This window comes from Perca fluviatilis, chromosome 7 (assembly GCF_010015445.1).
Source record: "Perca fluviatilis chromosome 7, GENO_Pfluv_1.0, whole genome shotgun sequence".
NCBI lineage: Eukaryota > Metazoa > Chordata > Actinopteri > Perciformes > Percidae > Perca > Perca fluviatilis.
In genome coordinates, this window is record NC_053118.1 from 25,244,976 (window position 1) to 25,271,715 (window position 26,740).

Sequence of the window (26,740 nt, forward strand, 5' to 3'; positions counted from 1 at the left end):
GAAGTGCTCAGGCTGAGGGAGCGTGGTAAAACTCCCCCAGCAGTCTGTCCCTGCTGTGTGCAAGCTTTTGTCATGCTGCCTGTTGCTCGCTAGCTAACAGAGCCTGCAGATTTAAAAAAAAAAAAAAAAAAAAACCTCATCAGGTGAACTCGGACCCAATCTTCCCTTCCAGACCTTTGCCTTCCTCTCCCTCATGCCCTCTCTTCTTTTTTTCCTTCTCACAATGGCACGCATGCTCTCTTCCTAATATCATTCTGTCCTATTTGTGTTCTTCTGTGTGCGTCGTGTTGTGCATCTCATAATGTTTACGTTCTGACTTGTTTTCTTTCATTGGATTCAGGTACTTGTTCGTCAATACACTGGTAATTTCTTCTAGACTGAGACATTTGTAATTGTTATGGTTGTATCGCACTGAATAAAGATGAGGCTTTCTATGCTGCAACTTTCTACCCAGTAAACAGGTTTGGCATTTAGGTCAGACATTTTAGCTAACATATAGAAATGGTGATATTTTGTCTAATGTTTGTCTTAAGCTTTAAAAAAAAAAAGAAATGAAGATTGGCTACTTAGTCTCCAGCAAGGTTTTATGCAAAGTAATTAATCTTCACACTGTGCTGTTGTATAGTTAATACTCAAAAGTGGGCACTAAATTTCATTTTATATTTTAGTTTTTGTCGCTCGCCCCGTGTGCTTTTCAAGGTGTCTGCGTCTACTGTGGCCAGGGCCCATCCTTTGTCCTGCTTGTCTCCACAGTGTGTGCGGTTACATGTTGTGCCAGGGGCTTTGGCATCTTATTTGGCATGCTACTCTGACAGTGGTTAGAACTAGTTTAGTATATCATGTTGGAGGGGTGTATTTGCATGTTATAGTTGCTACTGTGGCTAATAGTTGTTCAAAGGCAGGTGTGTAATGATGTGGTGTCCCGTGTTTTTACAGACGGAAGACAAGGTGGGTGTCAGCGCCTTGACAGACAGACAGACAGACATGGACATGCTTCAGGCCTTATACTCATCACACAACATACAAACTAAACAAACAACACTTACATGCATACACACCTCACATTGAGCCCTGCACTTCTGATACACAACAGAAACACACTACATGGCTAAGTATGATATTCCTGCTGCGTGTGAAGCAATTGGAATAACTTTAATTATTAAGATCAGTTTTGTTTTTTGTTTTTGTGGATGTGAATGCACGCTGTGTGGATTTGGAGAACTGTTGACATACATGACCAGTAAAGTTGCCTAACTGAAAACTGGTACAGACATTATGTAGAAGCAATGCATGGCTACTTTCTTAACATACTGTTGTACATTGGCTCCCAGTAACTCATAAGGAAATGTAGAAAGTGTTGGTAATCAAGTTCTACCATGTCTATAGTTTACAAAGCATACTCTATATTTTATAGTCTAACTAGTATGCATGTCATATGTCATACATATTCACTCATTTTCTCTCTTTCTCTTATCTTTTGTTGATGTGATCTTTTTCTTTTGTGAACAATTTTTTTTTTTTTTTTTTTTTTTGTAAATCCTGTGTACCTTAAATCATTTATTCTCCTCTTTACCCTCACAATTAACACACGTCTGTGCACACTGACTGCATTTGACTTTGATACTTTCTCTTCTACTGTCCTTCCCTTCAAAAAAATTTTTTGTTGTTATTTCCACTGCCTTTTGGTATCTCCTCTTTTCATTATGTGGCATCTCTTTGTTTCCTCCATCCATACTTTTGTTCTTGTTTTCATCTTGTCCTTCCTGTGGCCTCTTTTCCTTTTTTTCTTATCCATCTGTCCTCTCTTGCATTTGTTCCCACCTTTTATCCCAATTCCTCCTTCCCTCTATTCTGTCCTTATCTTTCCACATCCCGTCCTCATCCTCTCCCACCTTCCCTCCCTACAGTAAGAAAGTGACTCGTAGCGAGAGTGCCCGCGTGGACCGGCACTCCTCACGCCGCCGTGGCTCTACCCGGGCCAAACAGTCCCGCTCTCGTAGTGATGTGGACCTCCAGCCGCCTTGTACCATGACAACAACACCTACCCCGCTCATCCCCCAGCACCTCCATCCGTAAGATGGAAAAAAAAAACTCTAAATGTCTCTCTGATTGGAGAGGTGCACAGCAGGGACAGACAGGCTGTCAAACACTGTCAGCAGTGCAGCAGTTCTGAAATAATCAGAAAGCAGTTGAACAAAATAGTTGGTAATAATGAGAATATTGATGGATCAAATCCACATGGCTCATTCAGAACTATTAGGTAGATCACTTTGAAAGGATATTTAAAGTAAATGATTTTTAAAGGGCAAATTTCCATTGCTTCATGTAGACACAAACCAAATGAATCAACCTGACTGACGGGTTTTATGAGTCATAATTCACTGTCCGATGGAACCGTTGACCAGTGCTGTGACCAACTGGGAGTGAGTAACAGTTACACAGCACTCTTATTTTCACTGAAAGGTCAATGTTTGGTCAGTTTTGACCATTGGGTAATCATTAGGTGCCAGCCCTTCATTAACAGTTAGTTTACTTGCTGTTAGTTGACTGTAAATCCACAACACAGTCAGTTGTACTTTCTTTGTATATTTTCTTGAGCAATCCTTACAATGACAGCTGCTGTCATCATGGAGATCAAGTGGAGAGCAGCTTTGGGCATATGGTAGTGGTATAACAACAAGACCAGAAGAAGATGACAAAATAAACACTTAAAAGTGTAGTGGTGTCGATTTAAAGTTAATCAATTAATATATTAATAAGCCCGTCACATGATGGTTACCGTGCAAGAGAAAACCACCATTACTTTTATACTTTCTCATTTTAATCATAGTTTTTTCTCTGAAGCACTATACGTTTTATCGTCATCGTAAGATATTAATAGCTAGTCAGCTGGCTGATTTTGCAATACTAGCTGCTATTTATTTAAATATATTCATGTGTGGCTTTACTTGATACTGTAGCTAAACTACAAGCCCAACAGGACATTGATACATACATAGCTTATCTGCTATATGCTCTGGCTAGCCATTAAAACACCCTTGCATTATCTAATATTAAGACTTCCCTGGTGTGCATTTAGAAATGCAACGATCTGTTCACAGCTACTGTTGTTCCACAGCCAACAACCTCCACTAGTGTGTGTGAGTGAATGTGTTAGTCACATCACTTGATAGCCACCTGGGTCATACTTGAATTAGGTTTGGGCAGTAGTAACCAGTCTAAATCAATGACACACAAAAATTCTCCATTTTCACCTTCCTTCCTTTCTTTCTCAGTTTGGAGGGACCAGTTTTACTTCCTGAAGGGCCCGGCCACTCCCCCACCAGCCCCTCCCCACAGGTGGAGGAGATGGAGCCCCGCTTCCTGGAGTTCGAGCATGACCCACCCAACTGGAGGGAGCTGGCTCCCCCTGAAGCCCTGTCCAGTCTCAGCAAGAAGGAGACCAAGAGGCAGGAGGTCATCAATGGTGAGGAGAAGAGAGATGAAGCAGCACATGATGAGAAGGAAACAGATGTGCAGATAAAATACAGTTGCAGTATAGGCAGTCCTTCTTTTGAAGATGTTTTAGCATTTCTTATACCGTGTCTACTCCCTCTCCCCTCTCAGAGTTGTTTGCAACTGAGCATGCCCACGTGCGGATGCTAAGTGTCCTTCAGATGATCTTCTCCAAGCCTTTGGAGAGAGAGGGGCTCCTGGCCTCCCCTGAGCTGGCCGCCATCTTCCCCAACCTTGATGAGATCATTGAAATGCACTGTAAGTGATGTTGCAAAGGGGCCTTTTCTGACTTGTGTTTCTATCCTCCCAGAGTCAGACACATGAACTGGGAAGCTAGTGCTCTCCTTCCACACAGCAAGCAAACCATTATACAGTGAATCTAAATTTGTACTCTGAATGTGAAGCTGCTTGTGTGTATTTGTTGCCAGTGATAAAGGTAACTGCAAATACAACCAGTCTACTTCAACAGTATATACTGTAAGTGGGTGCACAGTCAAGGATCAAGAACAATTTCATCACTCACAAAAAACGCTTGTTTACTGTCGTATAAAGAACTGCTCACTGTATTTTATATGTACATTTTGTATTTTTTTGCCTGTGAATCCAGATAACTTCTACGAGAACCTGAAGAAACTGCGTTTAGATGACAACTTCATAGTCAAATCTATCAGCACCACAGTGCTCAACAGAGTGAGTCATCATAATTGTTCTCTTTATATTGTCCAATCTCTCTTTTCTCTCAGTAGGTGTGTTGTTTCTGGGAAAACTCCAACAGATACTGTACGTGCTGACAATTTTATTCAACATAACTTGCCAATAGTTGTGCCAAAATCTGATTTAGTTGGTTTATCAAGTCTGAAAGCTATCTATGAAAGTAAAATATTGGCTATAACAGCTACAGTTATATTAGTTGCTAGTCTTTACTCTGTACATTTTCCAGCTCTTTCCCCATCTGCCCATTGCTTTATTCATTTACTTTTGGCTATCACAACACAGTGTGATTTTGTGTGTGTCTGTGTGTGTCTTTGTCCGTGTGTGCATTCCAGTTTGGAGGGACAGAAGGGGAGTGGTTCCAGAAATTGACAGCCCGGTTCTGCAGTCACCAGTCATGGGCCTTGGACCAGATCAAAAGCAGGCAGAAGAAAGAGCCACGCTTCAACTCCTTCATACTGGTATACACACAGAGATTATTAAAGTTTTAACAGAATGACACACGTGGATGCACCCACAGATGCATGGACATTTATTTATTTATTTATTTAACAAGGAATACCTCTTGAGATGTATCATCTCATTTTCGAGAGGTTCCTCGATAGGACTGGACAGTACAAAGGACAATACATTATACTACAACATACACATTCACTCACATACTAACCTCCCCCACCCCACACCCCTGCCCAGACATCACCAGAATGATCATTACAAAATGTATGAATAGTAATTAAGAACAAAAGATAGATGCAAGTGGTCACATAGGTGGTCATGTGTGTGTGCTTTAATCCCAGGAGGCAGAGAGTAAGCCCCAGTGCCGCAGGCTGCAGCTCAAGGACATTATTCCCATAGAGATGCAGAGACTGACCAAATACCCGTTGCTGCTGGAGAATATTGCCAAAAGCACAGGTGTGTGTGTGTGTGTGTGTGTGTGTGTGTGTGTGTGTGTGTGTGTGTGTGTGTGTGTGTGTGTGTGTGTGTGTGTGTGTGTGTGTGTGTGTGTGTGTGTGTGTGTGTGTGTGTGTGTGTGTGTGTGTGTCATAATTGTAAACACATTTATGAGACCATATGTTTTTACTGATTACAGGTGACTTTAGGCTAATTATTAAAATGTCAAAAGTCCTCTATCACATTATATTTTATATCACAATATCCACTTTCTGTATATTGTGATATTTTATTTGGAAATTATATAAGTTAATTGTTAATATATCTGTTATTTCTGCAAATTAAATACTTGATGAATACATGTCTGATGTTTATGTAGATTTTGAAGCTGATACATGGGCTTGTATTTTTCATGACAGCCATTTGATGATCTATCTGTTTGTGTACATGTTGAAATTATGAGTAAATTACATATTTTTATGTCAGAATGCAGAGGATTATTATGCCAATGTTGTGTACCTCATGCCAATTTGCATCAAAGCACAGGATAAACGTGGACTAATTTAAGCACACCAGCAAAACATTTAAACAATGGATTATTGTCCGTCCCATATTTTTTGGTACGCTCATGATTCATTGCTTTTGTTTGGCCTCTGCTGTGAAAGCTGTATTTTTCTCAACTCTGAGTTTTCTGTCTCTCCACAGAGAACCCGACAGAAAAGGACAGGATCCAGCACGGCGCAGAGTGCTGCAGAAAAATCCTCAACCATGTCAATGAGGAGGTCAAAGTGATGGAGAACCTATTGGTGAGAAACACACAATCCATCACTCAACACACTGCTATGTAGTGATTGAGCACCAATTGGAGTCTTGTAAATTCATTTTAAGACCTCTGAGGGTCTCTGCTTGTTCCTCTGCTTGCACTTCTTCCTCTGTGCTGTCTGTCCTCTGTCTAACACTCTAACCTTTCTCTCTGTTCCCAGACTCTGAAGGACTACCAGCGAAGACTGGACACATCAGGGCTCAAACCCAGTAATGAGCTTTATACTGAATATAAGGTAAGGTTCTTTTACCAACGTTTGATTCCACACACTGTTGTACTTTACAGATTTAAGTTTCTTTGATGTTTTAAGTTTTGTTTTTGCTCATTATTTTCCCACTGTCTTTTGTAGAACATTGACCTGACTCAGAAAAAGATGCTTTATGAAGGCTCTGTGACCTGGAGAGTCACAAAGGAGAAGGCAATTGGTAAATATATGTTGCTGTAAATATATAATGCTGCAGAAACAAGAACAAACCTTATACACACATTTAAAAATGTGCTTATTTGTTATTAATTAACTAATTCATTAATGGTTTATTTTGAGATATTGAAAAAATTAGGATCAGATATTTCTGTTTTCATTTCCCTTTTTCAAGTTTGTAGATTCAAGTTTGCTATAAAAGGAAACCCAGCTGCAGTGTCAGTCATTTTTTTTTAGATCACATTGGCTTTCCCCTTGACTTCCTTTTTTAAATATCCAGTTCAATAACCTAACCTCAATTAACAATCAAGGCCATACGCTTTACCCTATATAAACTATATGTGGAATTGGTAATAAATACATTAATAAATAAATATACATATCTAAAAAGAGCAATCTAAAGTAATGAAGCCATACACATAAAAAAATGACCAATGAGGGATTGAGAAAACTGATAGTCCTTATCTTTTCTCCTTCCTGTCTCTCAGAGGTGCAGTGTGTGTTGCTTGGGGACCTGCTGGTGCTCCTACAGAGGCAGGACGACAAGATGGTCCTCAAATGCCAGAGCAAGAGTAACATCGCTGTGCAGGAGGGTAAGCAGATGCTGAGCCCCATCATCAAGCTGGACTCCGTCTTCCTACGTGAGGTGGCCACAGGTTAGCCGCACACAACAGTACAGTAGTTTTACAGACTATTACGGTCACTTCCATTGTCAGATCAATAGCATTCGACCTTCCAATTGCTGTTTTTTTCTTATTCTGTCAGATCGCAAGGCCTTTTATGTGATATTTACCTGGGACAGCGGTGCACAGATTTATGAACTGGTGGCTCAGTCTATTGGGGAGAGGAAAATGTAAGTCTTAGAGAGAAATAAACAGATTAACCATGTTTGTTTCAGAAGCATAGCATGAATTGTAATCTGATTTGCACTGTGTGTGTGTGTGTGTGTGTGTGTGTGTGTGTGTGTGTGTGTGTGTGTGTGTGTGTGTGTGTGTGTGTTTACAGCTGGACTGATGTCATAAAGTCAGCAGTGGACGATCTGAAGAAGAGTGGCGCACCCATGAGGTTGACACTGCCTCCTGGAAGTGGAGGACCTCCTTTCAGTCCCTCCACGTATGTGTGTGTGTGTGTCTGTGTGTGTGTGTGTGTGTGTGTGTGTTTACATGTTTGTTGAAAGAGCAAGACATATTCATCGCCTGCCAAAGTTCACCCATCTTAAAATATGTCATTTCTTTGGTCATTTTCTCTCTGTCAGACTGACTGCCCCTTTGAGCCCGACTGAGAATGGGGGTTTGAAAAGCAGCAGTGGTGAGACTTTATGTACTGAACACTTAATAAACAGTACACATTTGTTATTGTTACACATTTCTGAAAGCTGGAGCCAAAGTTAAGCCTTGTATGTCTGTCCGTAGATCGAGATAAGGACAGCAAGTGGACGGATGACAAGTCTTCAGACCCCAGACACAGGCTGATTGATTTCCTGTCAGACAAAGGCTTCGACTTGATTGGCCACTCCAACAGCGATCAGGAGAAGGTGGCCAACAGTGCTTTGGATGAAGGTGAATGAGGGTGCTTCTATAGATGTTTGTTTATATAACTGTCTTTCCTTTCTTTCATAGTAGCTTGCCTGTCCTAATAAATGTGTCTCCTGTGTTAGTCATGTTGCTGAAAAGGCTGTTGGTCGGCAGCATCAGTCTATCAGTAGACTCGCAGCCTGATGAAGAAAATGGAGAGGAGCATTCAGAGAGGCCCAGTCAAGAAATGGATAGCTGTCAATCAACAGGTAGGCGTTTGTGTTTTTTAAAGGCATAGGTTGAAATTTTGGAAATAAATCTTAATTCACTTTCTTGCAAGTAAGTAAAAATTGCAAGTTGCTGTGTTACGGGGGCAGCAGACTTTTTGTTGGCCGTGAGCAGGGACTTCCTGAAATCATTGCTGTGAAGTTAAAATACCAGGTACTGCTTACAACCAAGAAGTGTCATTTTTCCTCTTTGTTTTTTGGACTGATAAAACAAGCAAGATATAATGTGTTAATTAGATATAATGTGTTAATTAGTGACCTTCCGAGGTGCTGGTAGGCACTTTGGATGGAACCAGGCTAGCTGTTACCGCCTATTTCTGTCTGTTTTTAGTCTTTATGCTAAGCTAAACTAACTGCCTGCTGGCTTTAACTTCATATTCAACTTATAGATATGAGACTGGTATCAATCTTCTCATCAATCCTAATAAGCACATGTATTTCCCAAAACGTCAAACTATTACTTTAAACATCATGTTCCTTTTTTGTTGTATAGCTTGTTAATATCCAAATATTGTTTGGCTTTATAATTTCTTTGATGTTTCATGAGAAGAAAAGTATGTTTTTTTTTTTTGTTTTTTTTCCCTCTCTTCATTACAAACAAAAAACAAAGGACGTTTCACTGTGACCAGGAAACTTCACAATCCAAGGTTTTACTAGTGTTTAGTGAATTTACTGCAATTAAAAACAAAACTGAGTGATGACCCATCTAAATTGAGTCTTTCCCGCCACAGAAGAAAGCCAGGACACAGACAGGGGAGCGGAGGAGGAGAGCAATAACTCTTGTGAAAAAGAAGGTGTGGGGACGAAGGGAGAGGAGGAGAGGAGCATCAGTGCACCCCTGGTGATGTCCCAGGAGAGGATGGAGGAAGTGTGCAGGAGGCTCCGCAGTCTGGAGGAACAACTAAAGAGACTACAGGTGTGTGAGAGAGAGAGAGAGAGAGAGAGAGAGAGAGAGAGAGAGAGAGAGAGAGAGAGAGAGAGAGAGAGAGAGAGAGAGAGAGAGAGAGAGAGAGAGAGAGTTAAGCAACAAGCAGGTAGTATGACAGGGGCAGATAAAAATGAGAGCCATAACAAAAGGTGGAGCCGACTAGAAAGAGACATCTAGGATTTCACTGAGGATAACTTAAGTAAGGAGTGAGCTGTGGTATACTTTGGACAAATGGGGCCAAAATGGCACAAAAGAGAAACTAGAGAATAGAAAACCATTTAACCACTGCTGTTATTGCTTGGCTGAAAATTGCCTTGTGAAATTGGACTCTGAAAATGGCTATTATGTCCAGTGCTTGCAATGGGATGTGTCAGAGAAGCAGCGAGGGAGACGAAGAGGATGTTAGGAGGAGTAGGAGGAGGAGGAGGTGGAGGTGTGTGTGTGTGTGTGTGTGTGTGTGTGTGTGTGTGTGTGTGTGTGTGTGTGTGTGTGTGTGTGTGTGTGTGTGTGTGTGTGTGTGTGTGTGTGTGTGTGGAGATGTGAGTGTCTGTCCTCAGTTCCTATGGTGATATTGATTTTGTGTGTGGCAGACTGTAGAAGATGAGCACCACAAGCTACAGGAGGCCCTTTCCAAATTCTCACTGGAGGGGGGTAACTTCCATTGAGACACCATCATGCCACCTGCTGGCCACTAGGTGAGAACACTGAACTATTTAAAGTATATTATATATATTTAAAGTGATGCTCAAGTATAATTTAAATAGAAGTATTGGATTAAGTATCATCAATTATTATCAAGGGCATAGGTTTTATGAAGTGGAGAGACACCAGATACTTTTCAACAACAAACCGTGATTGTGTGCCATTTCCTGCATCAATCCTGCAAAAACATTATATTATAAAATTGGTTATCATGCCTTCCATAATAATGATATTATAACAATAAACTTTATTTCTAATGGCCTTTTCAAATCAGAGTTACAGAGTGTTTTACATGGTAAAATCAAGTTAATTTAAATTAGATCAAATCTAGACCACTAAAAGTACATAGAATGAAATGCAAAACAAACCATAATAAATAATAATTGTAATGCTATGTACATTTCTGTATTATTAATGTGCAGTAAGTCAGGTTTACTAGACTTGATGGTCTCTTTTAGTGTCTTTTTAAAAGAATATCACCAAAAATAGGATTTTGAAAAGTGCCTATCCCATCCCCAGTGGAAACATGTTATCTCACATTCAAACTTTCCCACGTCTCTTCTTCTGTTTAGATTTTTACTGGTGCTGGTTTTTGGAGTGAAAGAGTGACTTTCAGAGGCTTCCCTGGAAATTCCTAAACCCTCATAAGTCATGCCTGGACCCTTTGCTGCGCTAGGGGGCTTTATGCACAGTGCAGTGGTTCAGTGACGGAACATGAGAGGGTGTGTACATGTGTATGTGTGTCTGTTTGCGTGCATGCTTGGTAGAGAGGTATATAAAGAAAAAAAAAAAGAAAACAGGACATCCTACTTTTGAGTGGGAGGTTGTTTTTTCAGATGTGCCAAAAAAATGAAGCAATAATTTGCTGTGAGAGAGAGATGCTGCCTAACAAAATGTCATGATTGCGATCTGCTGTAACACACATATGCACACCAGAAACATGCACGCTAGAAAATAATGTACATTATTCCAATAGCAGATGTGCAGTAAAGGAGAAATCCAATGTTTTCCCACCAGGTTGGCTATAAGCATGTGGAAGCCTAAAGGGGGCAATGTAGCATTTGAAGATGTATTGAAATACTACTGCTGATATATAGTGTTATTTCTAGTCTATGCCAAAGTACCACAGAGATGCACTTTTTATCAAACCAAGTTTAACCATCATTGTTTTTGTAAAATGTATTTACTCTCTATTCAGTACAGTTTTTAAACAGTTGGGCTTCATGTAAGTAGCCCTGATTATTGAAAAGGTTGAATGCAAGGAAGTGTGTGTATGTGTGTTACAAAGTTTTTAATTAAGGATGTGCTTGTTTGGCGGGTTTTTACTGTTATTACTTCACATAGAAACATTTATAAATAGTGGCACTATAGACAATCATGCTGTTAATAATGGAGACTTGTTTGTATTTACCGCTTTTATTTATTCCTCTGAGTTCTGTTTGTTGTTGGGTCAGTGAGTTGCATCGCCTTAGTGAAACTGTTACAGCACTGGGCCAAAAAAAAAGATAGAGCAATGTGTTTGAGAAAAGAAAGAAACATTTGAAGGCAAACCTAGAATGTGTAATGAAGATGAAGGTAGAGAGTGAAGAAGGGAGTAGGGATGGGGAGTGAGTTTAGAGGTCACTTTGGTTAATTTGAAGCTAGCTTGAACCAGATGGTCATGAGACGATGTGTAGAAAACACGAGATTTGGATTTGCTCTCACTGTACTAGAGAAAAACACACACATATACAGCTACACACACTGAAGGCCCAGCGCTACAGCAGTGTTCACAAAGGTCGTTTAGTGCCAGCATCATTTCTACAGTGTCCCCTTTCCCCCAGATTCATAGCTCCTGATCCAAAACATGGACTTAAGATGGGGTTATAAATTGTATTATATGACGTTAGATTCACATGTTATTAGCAAAAGGTTCTATTCTTCTCTGATAGCAATATTTGTATCAAAACTGAGCTTGTGTCTTTGTATTTCATTCAGCAGTTGATTGTAATTATAATTATGATGATATAATTTCTAGTAGTGGCATAACTGTGGCCGTGCACACAGGACCAAAGACATAACAAAGCACCGTTAGATCCTCACAGAAGCTGTAATTCTCTTAATGACTTGCTTCACCTGTGTAGCAGCATCTGTCACTTGAGGTAATGTAATGTTGATGCCGGAGTGATCACTCAGCCTGCAGCTGCTTTCCCTCTACCCAAACACCAACATGTTGCAACTTAAGTGAAGGGACTTTAAAAGCACATAGAAGAAGGAAGTATTGGTTGTCATTAAAAAATACATAGATACCAAGATGAAGAATGTTAGACTGCCCTAGCTTTATGACCAAACCCAAACAGAATCTGTGATTTCTCGCATACACTTCAGTGACTTTCGTCACATCTAGGTGTCAAAAAGGTCTGTTTGGGTCAGTAAGTGTGTGTAAAAGCCAGTGTAACTGCCAAAAGCTGTACTGTTCTGACCTGGATAGTGGACTGTTATTGAACACATGGGACCAGCTCCAGCAACAAAGAAAAAGGACAAGGCAACAAGACAGTGAGGATACAAAGGAAACATTGAAGGTTTTGAGAAAGGAAAACTGCATTCTCAGTCCAGCGTCGCTCCTACCAGCACTGTGATCATGATCACTTCCTGATATGCATTCTCACCGTTGTTGCCACAACAACATATGCCCTCTGAACCTCAGTGGGATCTTGTGCAAATGTTGCCATTAGTCACAACATGCTGTAAGTTTGTGTTTGAACATTACTGCCATCTCTCCCCATGTTTTCCTCTTGTAAAATGTACATAGATGTTAGCTTGAAGAATTTTTTTTTTTAAGAAAAAGCATAAATTAGCCCCCCTCATTTTGATTATTAAGCTTATTAGCTACAATACATACACCTCTTAAATACCCTCACTTGTGATAGCATGATCACCTTTTCCTACCGCACAGTTTTACCATATATTTCATTTGATTTACTTAAACGGGTCAGGGGAGGTTTTGTTACTGTTTTTGTTAAGTTTTTCAAACAAGCTTTTGTAATTATGTACTATGCATTTGGCCATAACGGTGAGAGAGACGGGACTTGTCTGTAACTTGTCTATGCATGAATGAATTGAACAAATATGCAAATATTGTAACCACATGTGTTTTTGGCGTGCACGTTAAAGCGCAAACCCACTCTGCACTGTGGCTATCCAGCTTAATGATGGGATACATTTCAACAGGTCATCTCAACCAGGGATTTTATTTTACTGTCAAACTGCCGTGGTCAGCAGGTGAAACCCAATTAACACCAGCTTACAGTGAAAGTCTTCACTCAATGGCTGAACGACTGCTACAGGCACTTCTTGCTCTCCCTCCTCCAGATGCTTTTCCTCATGCATTCTATATACAAACACCTAGATGTATAGAAAATGGATTTATAGAGTGGTGCCTTGTTCCAACGATCAAGTTGTTTTCTTCTTAAAGGGCTCTTAAGTCTACAAACACAATCCCTGTTTTGTTTGCGCTGTCCATCAAACGGAGGAGTGTAAAATTGACCTCAGAGTGAGAGACGATGACAAATGACTAATGATTAAGAGATCATCCCAGGATTGTGTTTTTGTGTTCACCTCCATTAGAGCAATAGGTTTTGAGCCCTCCACCAACTCAGCCAGTGCCCTGTATATAAAAGACACTGCTTCTTGTGATACAGGCATCTACCATCATGTCTATCTATAAACAATGAATATGCAAGAACTATACTGTGTATTTGGGTTTTGATTTTTTTTTATCGTGTAAAAGGCTCTTTAATGATGTATACTTAGGAAGACATTTGTGGTACGTTCTGTTTTTTTAATTCTTTTTTTAATAAATTGGGGAAATAAATTCCTGTTTTGTCATTTTATATAGTTATGACCTAATACCTATGTTAGAATAAAGTAAATCTGGGGTTCAAGGTTAGTTTTGTTTCACTTTTTTATAACCACAGGGTTTTGAGATGGATTGTACGAGGATCATGTTGATTTCATAAACCATATGCTGTATCTGTATATTCCTTTTAAAATACAGTGTATGCACAAAATACAGTGTATGCACATAAAAGGGAATTGTTGGCCTGCATCATAGTATTCTTTTTGAAGAAATTTAACAATCTATTTTCTAAATGCATGCAGATATAGCTTTTATGCAAATGTGGGACAGTCCAAATTCATTCAAGTGTAAATCCTGACTGAGAAAAAGAAAAACAGCAGTGCGTTAGTACAATAGCAGTGAAGACTGGGATCAGTGTTGTATAAAGACTGATCTGCATTATTTCAGAACGTTTTTTAATCTCTGGACCAAACATTTGTTAACGCAATGGGGACAGTCACAAACCTTCTCCTCTGCAGCTTTGTCGGTGAGTCAGATCAATTTATTTTAAGACACAATATTGATTGAAATACTCAAAGAGAATATATTCAATAGTTTATATATGTCTAGATGCAATTATCTTTTGGGTTTTGTGGAACCTTTGTGCTAGTATACTCTAAGTAGCCTATATGTATGTACTCTATATAACTTTTTTCACATTTAGCTTTTTTGCGTTCTGCTTCAATGAACCACATCTCCTGTCAAAACAGATGGCTGTGCTATCCTGTTGTTCTGTTAGTTTTGGTTATTTTTTGCTGTACATTTACAATTTATTTTTGTTATTCAGCTTTTAAGACCTTAACATGTCCATTGTTGATACAGGTTATGCTAGTATGTTAAATGCAGTCATAATACATGATTTGACAAATTTTGGATTAAAATGAAAAAATAAAATGGAAAAATTTATAACAAATGCACAAAACAACATAACTGCTACTTCCTCCACAGTGGGTATTGCTCAGAATGAGATTACTTTAGAGCCGGACAGGCCCTTTTTGAGGATACATGTCTCCCAGAGAGCTGTCTTGGAGTGCTGCTTCCGTGCCAATGTATCAGTGAATACAACTTGGATCAAACACCCTTCCAACAAAACCCTGGCTCCACATGCTGTGGCTTTTTCAGGCCGTGAGGCTAAAGACCACAAGATAAACCTATTCTGTGGCAACCTAACCTTCAACGCAGTCCAGCTGAATGACTCTGGACTGTACCAGTGTTTGCTGAACAACCGCCTCCTCTCACATGGCACCTACCTGCAGGTCTACAGTGAGTATTCATGTGTGTGATGGACTGAGATGGAGTCAGGCGAGCTCTAAGCACAGCTAACACCTCATAAGCCATAAATCCTGTTAACGTTAGTCTATCCAAGAGCTGTGTGAGTGGCAGCATCCTGGCATATCGCAGTTTGGTTAATCTATACATCATCAGCATGGTCTCATTACCAGTCTGCTGCCCAGTCATTTACTTTAAATAGCACCAAGATTAAATCAAGTTGCAGTCAAGCTAATGGCATTTGTCACACTGAAATGCCATTTTGCATCATAATCTCATTAGAAACAGGTGGCAGATGCGGAAATGTAAAACAACCACTAATCTCCTCTGGGGATTATGCACATTAGTTCATGAGAAGTGTTAACAAAAGCATCAATTGTTTATTCATTTATTACATAGGCCTATATCAGACTGTGCTATTTATACTAAATAGTACAGTTATATAACAAAGCAATCAATCTCATAATAGATTGATAAAAAGTAATTATGTTAAGTAAATATTAGGTTACCCTGATTAACCTGACCTTTGCTTCTTTTAAGTGTGCACTCTCACTACAAAAACATGCAAACACTTGTTGAGTTTGTTTCACCTCTGAACCCTGTCTGTATGCCTAGAACCAATGGAGAAGACAATAAACCTCAGCGAAAGCACCAAAAACAAGATCCTGACAGCTGAGGGAGTCTTACTGCTACTGTGTGTGCTTGTGCCTTCTGTCACCCTTCTCTTTCAGGTCAGAAATCACTATTATGACTGACTGTACATTACCGTACATTGATCTGTCAACGCCCCCTTGACTCATAGCATTGATGTTTCAGCAATTTACAAAAATGTCTTAAAATGGCATATCATTCATGTCAACACACTAGAAGTTATTGCAATCTGTAAGACAGTTGTGCTTTGACTCTACAGCAATACGTTTCTCAAATGGATATTTTTTTATAATTTTTCTTGCCTTTCCTCCATGAGAAGTTGCACCATTTCACAGCTTTACCAACGTCTGCTTCCCCCTCACAGTCAAAAAGACTAAATGAACTGGAGAAAAAGAAAGCAAAGAAGGAAGAGGAAAACATATATCAGGTAAATGAGTCACATCCTGTCTGAGTCAAACATGTCATGGCAGGCTTGTGAGAAATAACCTACTCTTCCAAGTCACGTTGCTGAAAACAGGAACAAAAAAAAGATATGAATGGACGTTATCTTGTACTAATCAATTTAACATGAAAATGTTTCAATGATTTTTTTTCCATCTCCCTTACCTCATACCCCAGGGGCTAAATCTGGACGATTGTTGTTCCACATATGATCAGATTGAACGCTCCCAGGCACATGGTCCATACCAGGATGTGGGCAACATTAAAGAGGAGGAGGAGCAGATTCAACTGGAGAAACCCTGAATCAAAGGGGAAGATAGAGAAAGGGAGAGTGTTGAGTCTATTTTAAAAGATTAACTGTATCTGAATTCAAGGACATTCTCCAACACGCATATTTGGAATTTTGTACATAGCCTGCAGTTACAGTTTTAGCGTCTGATAACATTGTTTAATCAGCTTGTTTAATTTCAGATGCAACATTAATTTTTGAACTTGGAAACATCAGTTGACAAAACAACCTCACAAGGGTCTACTCAGTTAGGGCCATAGCAATTCAACTGATCTCGACAGACCTCCACTGCTCTGCTCCTCCACGTAGGGAAGTCAAGCACCGTTCATCTAAACCCACTGTCCACACAAAGATGACACTGGTTTAAATTTGGCAAAGTATCCCTTTAACAGAGGACACACCCTCTGTAGCTGCAGCCAGGCACACTTGTGTGATGCGATCAAAATCTCCAGAACAGCTTCTGAGTGGACTTATTGGTGAGATTGTTTTGTTATCAGCTTCTTTAATGTTCATTTAAAAATATATATATGAATTTCCTGCATTTTACTGAATGGCTTTATGATGTGTGACAATGTATCTGCTTTCTTCCATTTCTGTGAGTACTCAACGAATAAAAAAAATCCAACAAATTCTTCTATAAATTGTCTACAATAATAATGCCCCTGCTGAATGTACAATGGGCTCACTTTTCTTTTGACAAGTTGTACAACCAACCCAACGGGGTAAATAATTGTTGATTTCCGAGCCTTGTGATTGGCTACTGGACTGCGGGACAGTCATTCATTGGCTTTCACAGGCCTCGGCGCTTGCATGCAGGTATGTAGGCGAGATGTGAGAGGCGGTGCGTAAACAGAGTGGGTGAAGATGGCGTCGAACAAGAAGAGTGGTGGGAGTAGCAGATTTGAGAAAGGTGTCAATGGAAGACGCTTATCCAAACACAAAGAGGGTCCAGTAGGTGAGTTTTTCTGTGACCGTGCTGACTTCGTCACAGCCCCCCTGTCGCTTTCCCCCTTCATTACGTCCCCCTTTTTGACGCTCCCTGCCGTCACCTCCCGCTAGCGTCCGTTAGCACCATATACATTAGCTGGCCTTGTGTAGCCGAAATGAAGAACTAGGATTATAGCTGCTGGCTCTGTCTCAGCTGCTTAAGTCCTCTAATTGTTGTATGACATCAAAACGCGTCGGCATGCAGTGGCATTGATGGAATCTGTGTGTAGACTGTTTAAAAGCGTTACTGAAAAAAGTGCCCGGCGGTCAACCTCCTTCGCTGGCATGTCCACAGTTAACGAGCATCCCCCGGTTATAGCTACAGAAGCGCTGTACAGTTAGGCTAGGTGTAGCAGATGTAGTAATGTCATCGCTATAGAATCCTTTAACTACAATTTATATGGTTCCATGCTGCATTTATATTCACCTTTCACGTTCTGTGCCCCTAGTTTCAGCTGCTGACACTGACAGGACACACCCGAACAGGTACTCTAAACATAAACAAGAGAGAAAGGGATAGAGTGTTTTAGTGTAACTGAATTAACCTCCGGAGTGTGGTAGCTAACGTCACACGGAAGTACATAAATCGATTACACGACTTGATAGGGTCACAGGGGAAGCTGTCATTAGCTTTGCCTATGTGATATGAGAGCAGCTTATTATGTGTAGGCGGCTTAAAGTGCTCATATTATGCTGTTTGGCTTTTTCCTTTATAGTGTTATATATCTCTTTTTGTGCATGTTATAGGTGTACAAAGTGAAAAAGCCCAAAGGGACTTACCATCTCCAACAGAAAACTCTATTCACAAATGGCTCCAAACTGCTCTATTGTAGCCCAGCCCCTTCTGTGACGAACATGCGTCACTTTGTAACACACGTTATAATAGGCTCGTTTTGAGATGAACTGTGCCTCCCCTGTAAAGTGGACGAGAGCAGGCGGCAGCAGCTGGGGCGGTGACAAAAATCCGCTTTAAAGTCGGGCAGTTTCCAGGAAGTGACAGAAACACTGTGGTCCGATTTAATAAAATGTTATCAGAGCCATATATCAGCTTGTCAAAATGCTCTACATGCGATCTGTTGCTGATTTTAATTAACAACACACTGTAGATGATCTGTAATCTGAACAGATGTAGTCTCTCTGACTTCTAAACATAACTATCAGCCACACGTGGTTTATACAGAATAAGCCTTTAAATCAGACAAATGGCAGGTGGTACAACCTCGTTATTACAATTATGAACCTGAAAATGAGCATAATATGAGCACTTTAAGGCTTTAGAAAATGTAGCTGTCACGGGAGACTTTGGACAATCACAGGTCATTTCAGAGAGTGTTCCTATTGGCTGTTCTGCTCATGCACAGGAAGAGGTCTCACTCTACTTCAAATCCTAGTGTTTTTTGCATTCCACCTACTGCAGCTTTAAATGCATTGCATTATACAACTAAAGGGAAGCCTGATGCATCCCCTTTGAAGGGGGTGTGGAGGCTTATTGTTTCTAGTTTCCTGTTGTTCAGTTTGGCCTTGTGCGTTTGAAGGTGCTCTGTCTGGGAGAAGGGTCAAAGCCTCCTAAACACGACACTAGAGAGCCCCTGCTGTTGACCCTTCCTCTCGCATGTGGACTGCCTAAAGTTTGCTATTTTTAAAGCTTGCTTCCTGTAGACAGAGCATTTTGTAGAGTATCCGTTATCTGGCCGAGTCCAAAAGACTGACCAGATACCATATCTTGTAGAAGGAAAAAAACAAACGGCCTAAAGGTGGAATTTTACCTTTACCACTGTCTGGTCTCATCAAATGATTGTTGAGACTTTTTTTACTTGCATAGATAGATGAGGACACTGTATTGTGACGGTGAGTTCCACTTCAAGGATCAGTCACTGTGTTTTCATATCCTTGGGCTTACCCAGACTTTACATTTACCAAATCTTGAATGTGTCTGTTTAGATTTGATAAAGAGAAACTCAAGAGAGCCATGAGTTAGAAACGGCCTAGACAAGACCAGCACAGTTAATCATACTGGCATTAAGAAGTAGCTCAACATTAAACTAGCCCATAGCTTGGAAGTTTTCTGTGAGGAAGGCACCAGCCCGGCTGTAATTTCTTGCCACAAATGCAAACAAGCACTTTTTCCCAAACAAGAACTGTTAGTTGTTTGTTTGTATTTGTACAGAAGTTACAGCTAATAGGCCTTTTAACCAGAAGACATGTTGGTTTGTAGTAGGGAAAGTACAGGTGTTACTGAAAACAGTAACAATAGTGCCCTTCTGTAAAGTGTCCCTGAAAGTCATGCCAGCATGCACAATACCAGGACCCTAAAACTGAAGGAATTCAACCATCATTATTTGTATTTTTTAAATGCATGCATTTCCTATTGTGACATGTCTAAATGTCTTCCATGCAATAAGCCTATATAGCCTAAGCAATAAGAGCAAAAGTGTGTCTTTTGTTTATTTGCCTCAGTGTTCTGGGTATGTTTGTGGATCTCTATATTTCTGTGACCGGGTAAGGGGTCATGTCTCAGTTCTTTGAATTATGGGACTGTCATCTGTGATATCAGCCAAGAAGTCTAAACTAAGTGCATATTTCCCCCTGGAATAGATTCTTTGAATTACATCTTATTCCTCTATTTTGGGTGTGCACATGTTGTCCATGTTCTGCATTCATTGCCAAACATTCATATTTCTTCATCAGTGGGCACATAAAGCACATTTCTGCTGCATACACAAATGACACATATGTTTAAAGATGCTACATAAACATTGTTCAAGACACATAAGTCTACCACAGGTGCCACCAAAAGCTAGTAGTACCTACTTAAATATTATTATAGGTTGTAGGCAGGCTTCAAAATTAGCACCATACACCAGCCAAATGCGTCTGGTAGATTTGCTTCACTCACCAGCCAAAAAAAGCTAGCCATTTGGCTGGTGGACGAAGAAGTTCATTTTGGTTGCAGGTGCAGGGCTCATACCTACGTGGGTTCGATGGAATAATGTTAACATAGGGATTAGCGAGGAAATGATTAGTTGATTAATCAAACAGTTGATTGTCACAATTTTCTGTTTCTAATGATTGTCTAATAATGCTGTGCTCTTTTTTCATTTAATGTATTTATTTATAAGGACAAGGCACATTAATTAACATTACTGTAATGTGCCAGTGTTAGCCAGCTGGCTAATTTTCAACTATAGTCCTTTTAGCAAGATGTTTTGAGACTAGAGCAACAGGAAACAGCAAGACAGCCGTATGTGAGGACATTCTTCCTTTTCTTTGTTTGTTGTTGTCATTTGTACACCTTTTTTTTTTAGTTTTTTGACTGTTCACCTAAAATAAGTAATTATAAGACATATGGTGTGCTCTGGTAAATAGTGCACTCAATTTATTTTTTATTTTTATTTTTTTTAAGATTATTGTTTTTGGGGCTTTTTTTCCCTTTTTATTTCAGAGTGACAGTGGATAGACAAGAAAGGTGGGAGAGAGATGGGGGATGACACGCAGGAAAGGGCCGCAGGTCTGATTTGAACCTGGGCCACTGCAAAGGCCTGAGCCTATATGGGGTGCTAGAGGTTGCCCCCAAAATGATAATTTTTAATGAATAAATTCATTGGTAATTATTGATTTTGCTGCTGTTTGTTTGCATTTGATTTGTGACCTTATTTAATATCAAACGAAGCACTGAAGATGCAATACACACACACACATCTATGCACATGTATGTCTTTATGGTTTTATGTGTACACATATAGGCCTATGTCCGTCTTTGTGAAGCACTTAGGTGCAACACCTGTTTGCTTCTAAAGTGCTATATAAATGAAATGAACTTGAAACTTAAAATGAAAAAGCCACATTTGAACAAATGTATGATCTCATGGTTGTGTCTTTGCCAATGTCTCTCTGTATGTGATCTGCCAATTAGGTTGAAGGTCACAGGGAGTTGCAAGCTGAACAGCCAATGGGAAAATAGTCCACTGTCACAAGGAGAAAGTTAACTGGGACGGGGTTGTCTGTAGCTTCCCTACCCCTTTTTAAAAGAGGCATGGGAGGGACAAGGAAGAGACAACACATTGCTTCTGAGTAGAATTGGTTGTGACAGTCTGACATATAGAGGTTGACAGAAGAAGAGCTACATCGTAAATACAAGGGAGTGACAGACGGTGAGAGGGAGAACAAAAGCAGTTTGAAAACTCTATCTCCTTCCTCTCTTTCTTTCATTCTCTTTGTTTTTTTCCATGCTCTCAACGCTATCGTGGAAGAAAGGGGACAGACAAGGACAGAGCCTTGAACTCAGACATTGGTAAACACTTTTTACTTTTTCTCTTCCAGCTTTTCAATAGTTAGCCCATAGCATATATATGCAGAAGCAGCCTGTGGGTAATTTTATACAAACACTCAATTCACACTGTATGTGGGCCCCGCAGGAGTCATTATATGTCTGTAATGTCAGGGGTGTAGTTTGTTGTACATTACTTATTAATGGCCACTGTCATCCATCTTTAATGTTAAGAAACCAGGTGCAATTCAATGGTTGCAGTGGGATTACAGTGCCCACTTTTGTCAGTAACACAGTAAGGGATGATGCTGAAACATATTGTTTTGTGCTGACCTAAAAAGACGTAGATATGTGGAGCATTTGCTGATGCACAAAAGGCAGATGTGATATTGCAAGCAGGTGAGTCATGTATTTGTGTAGTGAGTGACAGCTAAATTGTTTTTCTGTTTGGGGCATTAATCTTGTCAAACAGAGGTGAAGTCTTCACTGGGCCATGGCATGTTTGAACTTGATTGCACTGCTTCACATAACTGTTCATTTGCATTGTATTTGCTTATCATACACTCCCTGTAGTTAGACAGGGGTGTAATGTCCGCTCGCTTCATTGTCATTAAGCGCGTTTTAGAACAGTTTATGCTAATCCAGGGGTTCATAAAGTTCCCGCCTAGCTAACTCTATCAACATAAGGACTATTGGCATGCCCAGCTAAGAGAGTTGTACCACCAGCTCTACTTAAGCAATGCAATTTAATTTTGGCTGCTTGCCGAAACTGGTTTGAATGCTGGTCCTGCAGCATGGCATTTGGGTGACTGCTTGACCAAAACAGTCATTGTGTTCCCTAAGGCCGCACTGCTGCTTGTGTTTATGCAGACAGATGAATGTTTATTTAGAGATGTTCTTTGTGTGTGTCTCTTAGTGTTTCCAGTTTTATGCTGACATAATGAGTTGAGTTTTTGCACATTAGGTAACTGTTTCCTGTGTTGTCAGCTTCAGAACATTTACAAGTAGTACGTAATCTACTGGTTCTTGATCAATACCGGAGATTGAGCAACAATCCCAGGATTGTGTGTTTGTCCTTGCTGAATTGTTTTGACATGATGTATGCAAGTACTGTACGCTTCCTTCATTGATCTTCATGATGGATTTGTAGGATTGATGTTTGCATAATATATTGGCAAAAAAAAAAAATCCAATTTACTAATGTTTTGTACCTCCTCGATCTTTCTCTCCTGCTTCAACTCTGCAGTATTTCAGACTCGAGTAAAGATAACATCCACCCCAAAATGTAACTCACATTTTCTTAATCCTGTATAGCTCCGTTTTGCTTGGACGCCTCACTAAGATGAACAAACTATAGTGATGTTGTCATGTAAAGTCAAGACATGCCCTAAAGCTCTTCCAGAGACAGTGAATAAGGGAACAACTACTGTAGAATGTAGTGACAGAACCAATTAGGATTTAACTGGGATAGGGGAATATTTGCTCATTTACAGCTGTAAGATCTAAATCACAGTAGAAGTCATTTGGATAAAAAAAACATTCTCTGAACCCAGCCCATGGTGTTAATGTTAATTGTCTGTCAAATGATCAAACTCAAAAAGTGTCACCAGAGATCACAAATTCAAGTTCTGATGTTCAGAGGCATGGTAGGGAGAGAGTTGGCTATATTTCTAGATTGTAATTTAAGATAACTAGCATAATGTAAATTCTGTATTAGTGTGGCGTTCTCCTTAAATTCACGAGACAAGTTTATTTTAGAGTGTTTCTTTCACATGGTTTTATCAGTGTGAAATAAGGCCCCAAGCTGCTTAACTAAGCTTTGCAAGAATTTCCTGAAGTTTGCGGACGACACCACCCTCATTGGACTTATCTCTGGTGGGGAGGAGTCGGCCTACAGGTGGTAGGTTGACCATCAGGTGACATGCTGCAGTCAGAACAACCTGGAGCTAAACGCTCTGAAGACAGTGAAGATGGTTGTGGATTTCCGGAAAGAATGCAGCCCCCCCCCCCCTCCCCCCGCCCCTGTCACTCTGGGTGACGCATTAGTCAACAATGTGTAGTCCTTGCACTTCCTGGGCTCCATTATCTTTCAGGACATTAGCTCCTTCATCAAAAATCACAACAGATAATGTACCTTCTGCGGCAGTTGAAGAAGTTCAACCTGCCAAAGACAATGATGTTGCACTTCTACACTGCGATCATCAAGTCTATCCTCACCACCTCCATTGTATCATGTGGACGTGCCGACAGTTTTGTTGTCATTACTTGGAATTCCTCATGGGGGCGGAATAAACTACGCACTATAGCTTTAAATAAAACTTTTTGAACCACTCCCCTCTGGCAGGAGGCTGCAACATCAACAACGCCCAGGATCCCCACTGACAGACTGACAGACACTTAACCCCCAACCCACAGTCATTACACATTACATTAACACACGTCCTGGACTATTATCCCTGAATTACTAGATTGGACCAGATTATTTTTGCATACCCTGCACAAAACCGTACGGCCTTTAAACCGTTATATTGTACATATTTATTCTAGACTTTTACGTATTTGTATTGTAATATTTCCATTTTATATTTATGTTCTTAACTGTTGCAGTACTTTGCTCTATTGTTTATTACATTTTCATATGCAATCCGCTGCAGTGCTGCTGTGTAGTCCGCTCATTAGGCTCTGAAGATTTCTTTCAGTCCGTCTCTATACCCTAGGGCCAAGGAATGCCTCTTAAATCCAAAGGGACATTGCAGTTTGCAGATTATTACAACAATTTGGCTTGTGACAGAAATAGAAACGGGGAACATAAATAAGTGGATATGGCACATAAGTACATATTTCTGCATTGTCATTGGTTTCTGTTAATGTTAAAAGGCCCAACTCTGTAACATGGGGTTAAAGGTGGGTATATTCAGATGAGACATGTTTTCCAGTTTTAGCATAATCTAAACCAGTAGCAGAGTGCTAAATGCTGAAGTGGACATTTTTCAGTTTTGCTAACTTCAAATCATTTGAAAGAAATCTTTGTGATGTGGTTTAATTGATTTATCCGTGGCTAAACCTTTAACTGTGACACATTGGCATCCAATAATTCCAATGGAAGATCATCTTACCTTGTAGCTTATGGTTAAAAAAAAGCCCTCCCTGAGGAGTTAAAGGTAATGACGAGACAGAAAAATGAGAAGATGGGCAACTGCTGAAGACATTTTTCATGCAATATGCGTGTCCTAGAAGTCATATGGCTGATAAATGTCTCTTCTTGGATGCTGAGGGGTAATTCCTCCCAGCAAACTGAAATTGCCTCCCCTATTACTCTTCCTGAATGGCAGGGAATAGCAGAATAATTGTGCGATAAGGTCTCCATTATTTCTGTGACCCTCAAAACAATATTTCACTTTTGTAGAATCTGTTCACTTTTTAGCATGCATAGGCAATCTCTGCTCCACATCCCAAGATGTTGCTTTGGGGATCTATGAAGAAACCACTGTGCTGTTTTTACTTAATTTTATTTATTTATTTATTTTTCTGTATTGCTTTATTGTACTGGCCTCAGTTGAAGTTATAAAAGCAAAAGTTTGTGGGTGGGTGTGTGCTAATTCCAAGGGTGGCTGATGTCATTTGGGATGTTCAAGAGGTATGAATAGTTTAACTAAGCAGACTGATCTCATGAAGTGGCGTATGTATGACACGCCAATTCGTATGTCATTATTGGCGTGTTATCAAGACGCATACTCTCTTTTTAGCATATTTATCAACGCCGTTTGGCCTCCATTGACTCAGACTGTTCTCATGAAGTGGCGTATGTATGACACACCAATTTGTATGCCATTGGCTTTAGGAAAGTGGCGTGTATGTTTATGCGAAGTCATGATGTCATGTTGCACTAAGGATGATTTAACACAGCAGTATTTATTCAAGAGTATTTTTGAACCGATCATTCTCTCGTTCATTCTTCAGTCCTGCAAGGTAATTGGTTAAAACTAGGGCTGTCAGCATTAAAGGTCCCATGACATGGTGCTCTTTGGATGCTTTTATATAGACCTTAGTGGTCCCCTAATACTGTATCTGATGTCTCTTTCCCAAAATTCAGCTTTGGTGCAGAACTACAGCCACTAGAGCCAGTCCTACAATGAGCTTTTTTTAGGATGTGCCATTTCTGTGTCTGAAGCTATTGAGGAGGAGAGTGGGAGTGGCAAGGTGGAGGGTGGGGGTGTGGCCTTGACCAACTGCCACTTTTCTCGTTTGAAAGCCATGATGTCTCTCTCTCATGGGTTGGCCAAATTCTCTGGGTTGGCAAAGCAGAGAAAGGGGAGGTAACCTTGCTTGTTATGACCTCATAACAAGCAGATTCCAAAACGGCTCATCTGAGCTTTCATTTTCTCAAAGGCAGAGCAGGATACCCAGGGCTCGGTTTACACCTATCACCATTTCTAGCCACTGGGGGACCATAGGCAGGCTTAAAAAACCTCATAAAGTGAAATTTTCATGCCATGGGACCTTTTAATGCGTTAATCGCGATGCAATTAAGGGCCGAGCATAACGCGTTAATTTTATTTTTAATCACATACCGGCATTTATTCATTTATTTTACACTTCACTCGGCTTCACGTCGTGCCTAACAGGCTACTATTTTGACCCTTTGCCGCAACTTTACTTATCATCAAGCTGCCATACTTCCTCGTAACTAGGGATCGACCGATATGGATTTTTTTTTTTGTGCCGATGCCGTTTTTTTTTACGGACTGTCGATTTTCTTGAGTCGATATTTGAAACAGATATTGCTTTTGCTCCCTCAATTAACATCATAAAAATGTAAACTGCCACACTGGATTTGTTTTTGGAATCTGCTCTGCCATTTCTTTAAAAATAATAAACAAACACAGATCGGTGTCACTTCTGCAACCATCTTACATTAATATCACCCAAATTATGTGTGCAATGTGCATCATATGGATGGGTGCACTGCATATGGTTAACTGTGCAAGGGTAAAAGGCTTTCATCAACATCTACAACACAGCCTTGATGATGCATTGCTTGCTGTCCTTTGTCAACACATTTAAATAATTTAAGAAAACAATAAACCTGAAAAGTAGCCATTGAAATAAAGTTCTTGATTTGTAATTTAAGACTGCGGGGAGGGACAGTGCACGTTCTGCAAGTGAACTGCAGCGTCTCTAGCAACA

General features: G+C 40.1%; 3 protein-coding genes and 1 long non-coding RNA gene across 13 annotated transcripts in view; 3 read left to right on the forward strand and 1 right to left on the reverse strand.

The window, feature by feature from the left end:
• The window catches only part of arhgef1b (Rho guanine nucleotide exchange factor (GEF) 1b), a 50,485-nt gene extending 36,986 nt beyond the window's left edge, over positions 1 to 13,499 (forward strand). For 4 of the 7 annotated variants that reach the window (XM_039804828.1, XM_039804832.1, XM_039804829.1 and 1 more), the window contains 19 exons: positions 937 to 948; positions 1,908 to 2,072; positions 3,276 to 3,466; positions 3,607 to 3,753; positions 4,103 to 4,185; positions 4,542 to 4,667; positions 5,004 to 5,118; positions 5,803 to 5,903; positions 6,081 to 6,155; positions 6,270 to 6,345; positions 6,830 to 6,997; positions 7,107 to 7,194; positions 7,347 to 7,454; positions 7,597 to 7,661; positions 7,754 to 7,900; positions 7,999 to 8,124; positions 8,874 to 9,058; positions 9,661 to 9,765; positions 10,345 to 13,499. In XM_039804828.1, coding sequence (XP_039660762.1) covers positions 937 to 948; positions 1,908 to 2,072; positions 3,276 to 3,466; positions 3,607 to 3,753; positions 4,103 to 4,185; positions 4,542 to 4,667; positions 5,004 to 5,118; positions 5,803 to 5,903; positions 6,081 to 6,155; positions 6,270 to 6,345; positions 6,830 to 6,997; positions 7,107 to 7,194; positions 7,347 to 7,454; positions 7,597 to 7,661; positions 7,754 to 7,900; positions 7,999 to 8,124; positions 8,874 to 9,058; positions 9,661 to 9,735 — 2,053 coding nt within the window. In that variant the 3' untranslated portion in view covers positions 9,736 to 9,765; positions 10,345 to 13,499. The remainder of the gene's footprint in view (positions 1 to 936; positions 949 to 1,907; positions 2,073 to 3,275; positions 3,467 to 3,606; positions 3,754 to 4,102; positions 4,186 to 4,541; positions 4,668 to 5,003; positions 5,119 to 5,802; positions 5,904 to 6,080; positions 6,156 to 6,269; positions 6,346 to 6,829; positions 6,998 to 7,106; positions 7,195 to 7,346; positions 7,455 to 7,596; positions 7,662 to 7,753; positions 7,901 to 7,998; positions 8,125 to 8,873; positions 9,059 to 9,660; positions 9,766 to 10,344) is intronic. The other 3 variants (XM_039804830.1, XM_039804831.1, XM_039804833.1) reach the window with 3 other exon arrangements.
• Positions 13,500 to 13,815: 316 nt separating this feature from the next.
• cd79a (CD79a molecule, immunoglobulin-associated alpha) lies at positions 13,816 to 16,928 on the forward strand. Its single transcript, XM_039804841.1, has 5 exons — positions 13,816 to 14,136; positions 14,598 to 14,912; positions 15,534 to 15,649; positions 15,934 to 15,996; positions 16,188 to 16,928. The coding sequence occupies exons 1-5, from the start codon at positions 14,097 to 14,099 to the stop codon at positions 16,311 to 16,313; spliced, it is 660 nt and encodes a 219-aa protein (XP_039660775.1). The 5' UTR covers positions 13,816 to 14,096; the 3' UTR covers positions 16,314 to 16,928.
• On the reverse strand, positions 15,594 to 17,847 carry LOC120561664. The gene is made up of 3 exons (XR_005639631.1): positions 17,714 to 17,847; positions 16,176 to 16,309; positions 15,594 to 15,951 (listed from the first exon to the last, which is right to left on the reverse strand). It is a non-coding gene; the product is annotated as an uncharacterized LOC120561664 (long non-coding RNA).
• The window catches only part of lipeb (lipase, hormone-sensitive b), a 31,253-nt gene continuing 21,555 nt past the window's right edge, over positions 17,043 to 26,740 (forward strand). Inside the window, exons 1-2 of one of the 4 annotated variants that reach the window (XM_039804839.1) lie at positions 17,160 to 17,254; positions 21,537 to 21,577. Coding sequence is in view for 2 of the 4 variants with exons in the window: in XM_039804837.1 (XP_039660771.1) it covers positions 17,164 to 17,254 (91 nt within the window). In the remaining 2 variants the exon portion in view is untranslated. Of the gene's footprint in view, positions 17,255 to 21,441; positions 21,578 to 26,740 lie in introns of those variants that run through there. The other 3 variants (XM_039804837.1, XM_039804838.1, XM_039804840.1) reach the window with 3 other exon arrangements.

What these genes read in the sequence shown, in the direction of transcription:
- cd79a (XM_039804841.1), top strand. Translation starts at nt 14,097, where the DNA reads ATGGGGACAGTCACAAACCTTCTCCTCTGCAGCTTTGTCG. An exon ending in TCTCCTCTGCAGCTTTGTCG is followed by an intron (nt 14,137 to 14,597) that starts GTGAGTCAGATC and finishes CTTCCTCCACAG; the next exon opens with TGGGTATTGCTCAGAATGAG. An exon ending in AAGAGGAAAACATATATCAG is followed by an intron (nt 15,997 to 16,187) that starts GTAAATGAGTCA and finishes CTCATACCCCAG; the next exon opens with GGGCTAAATCTGGACGATTG.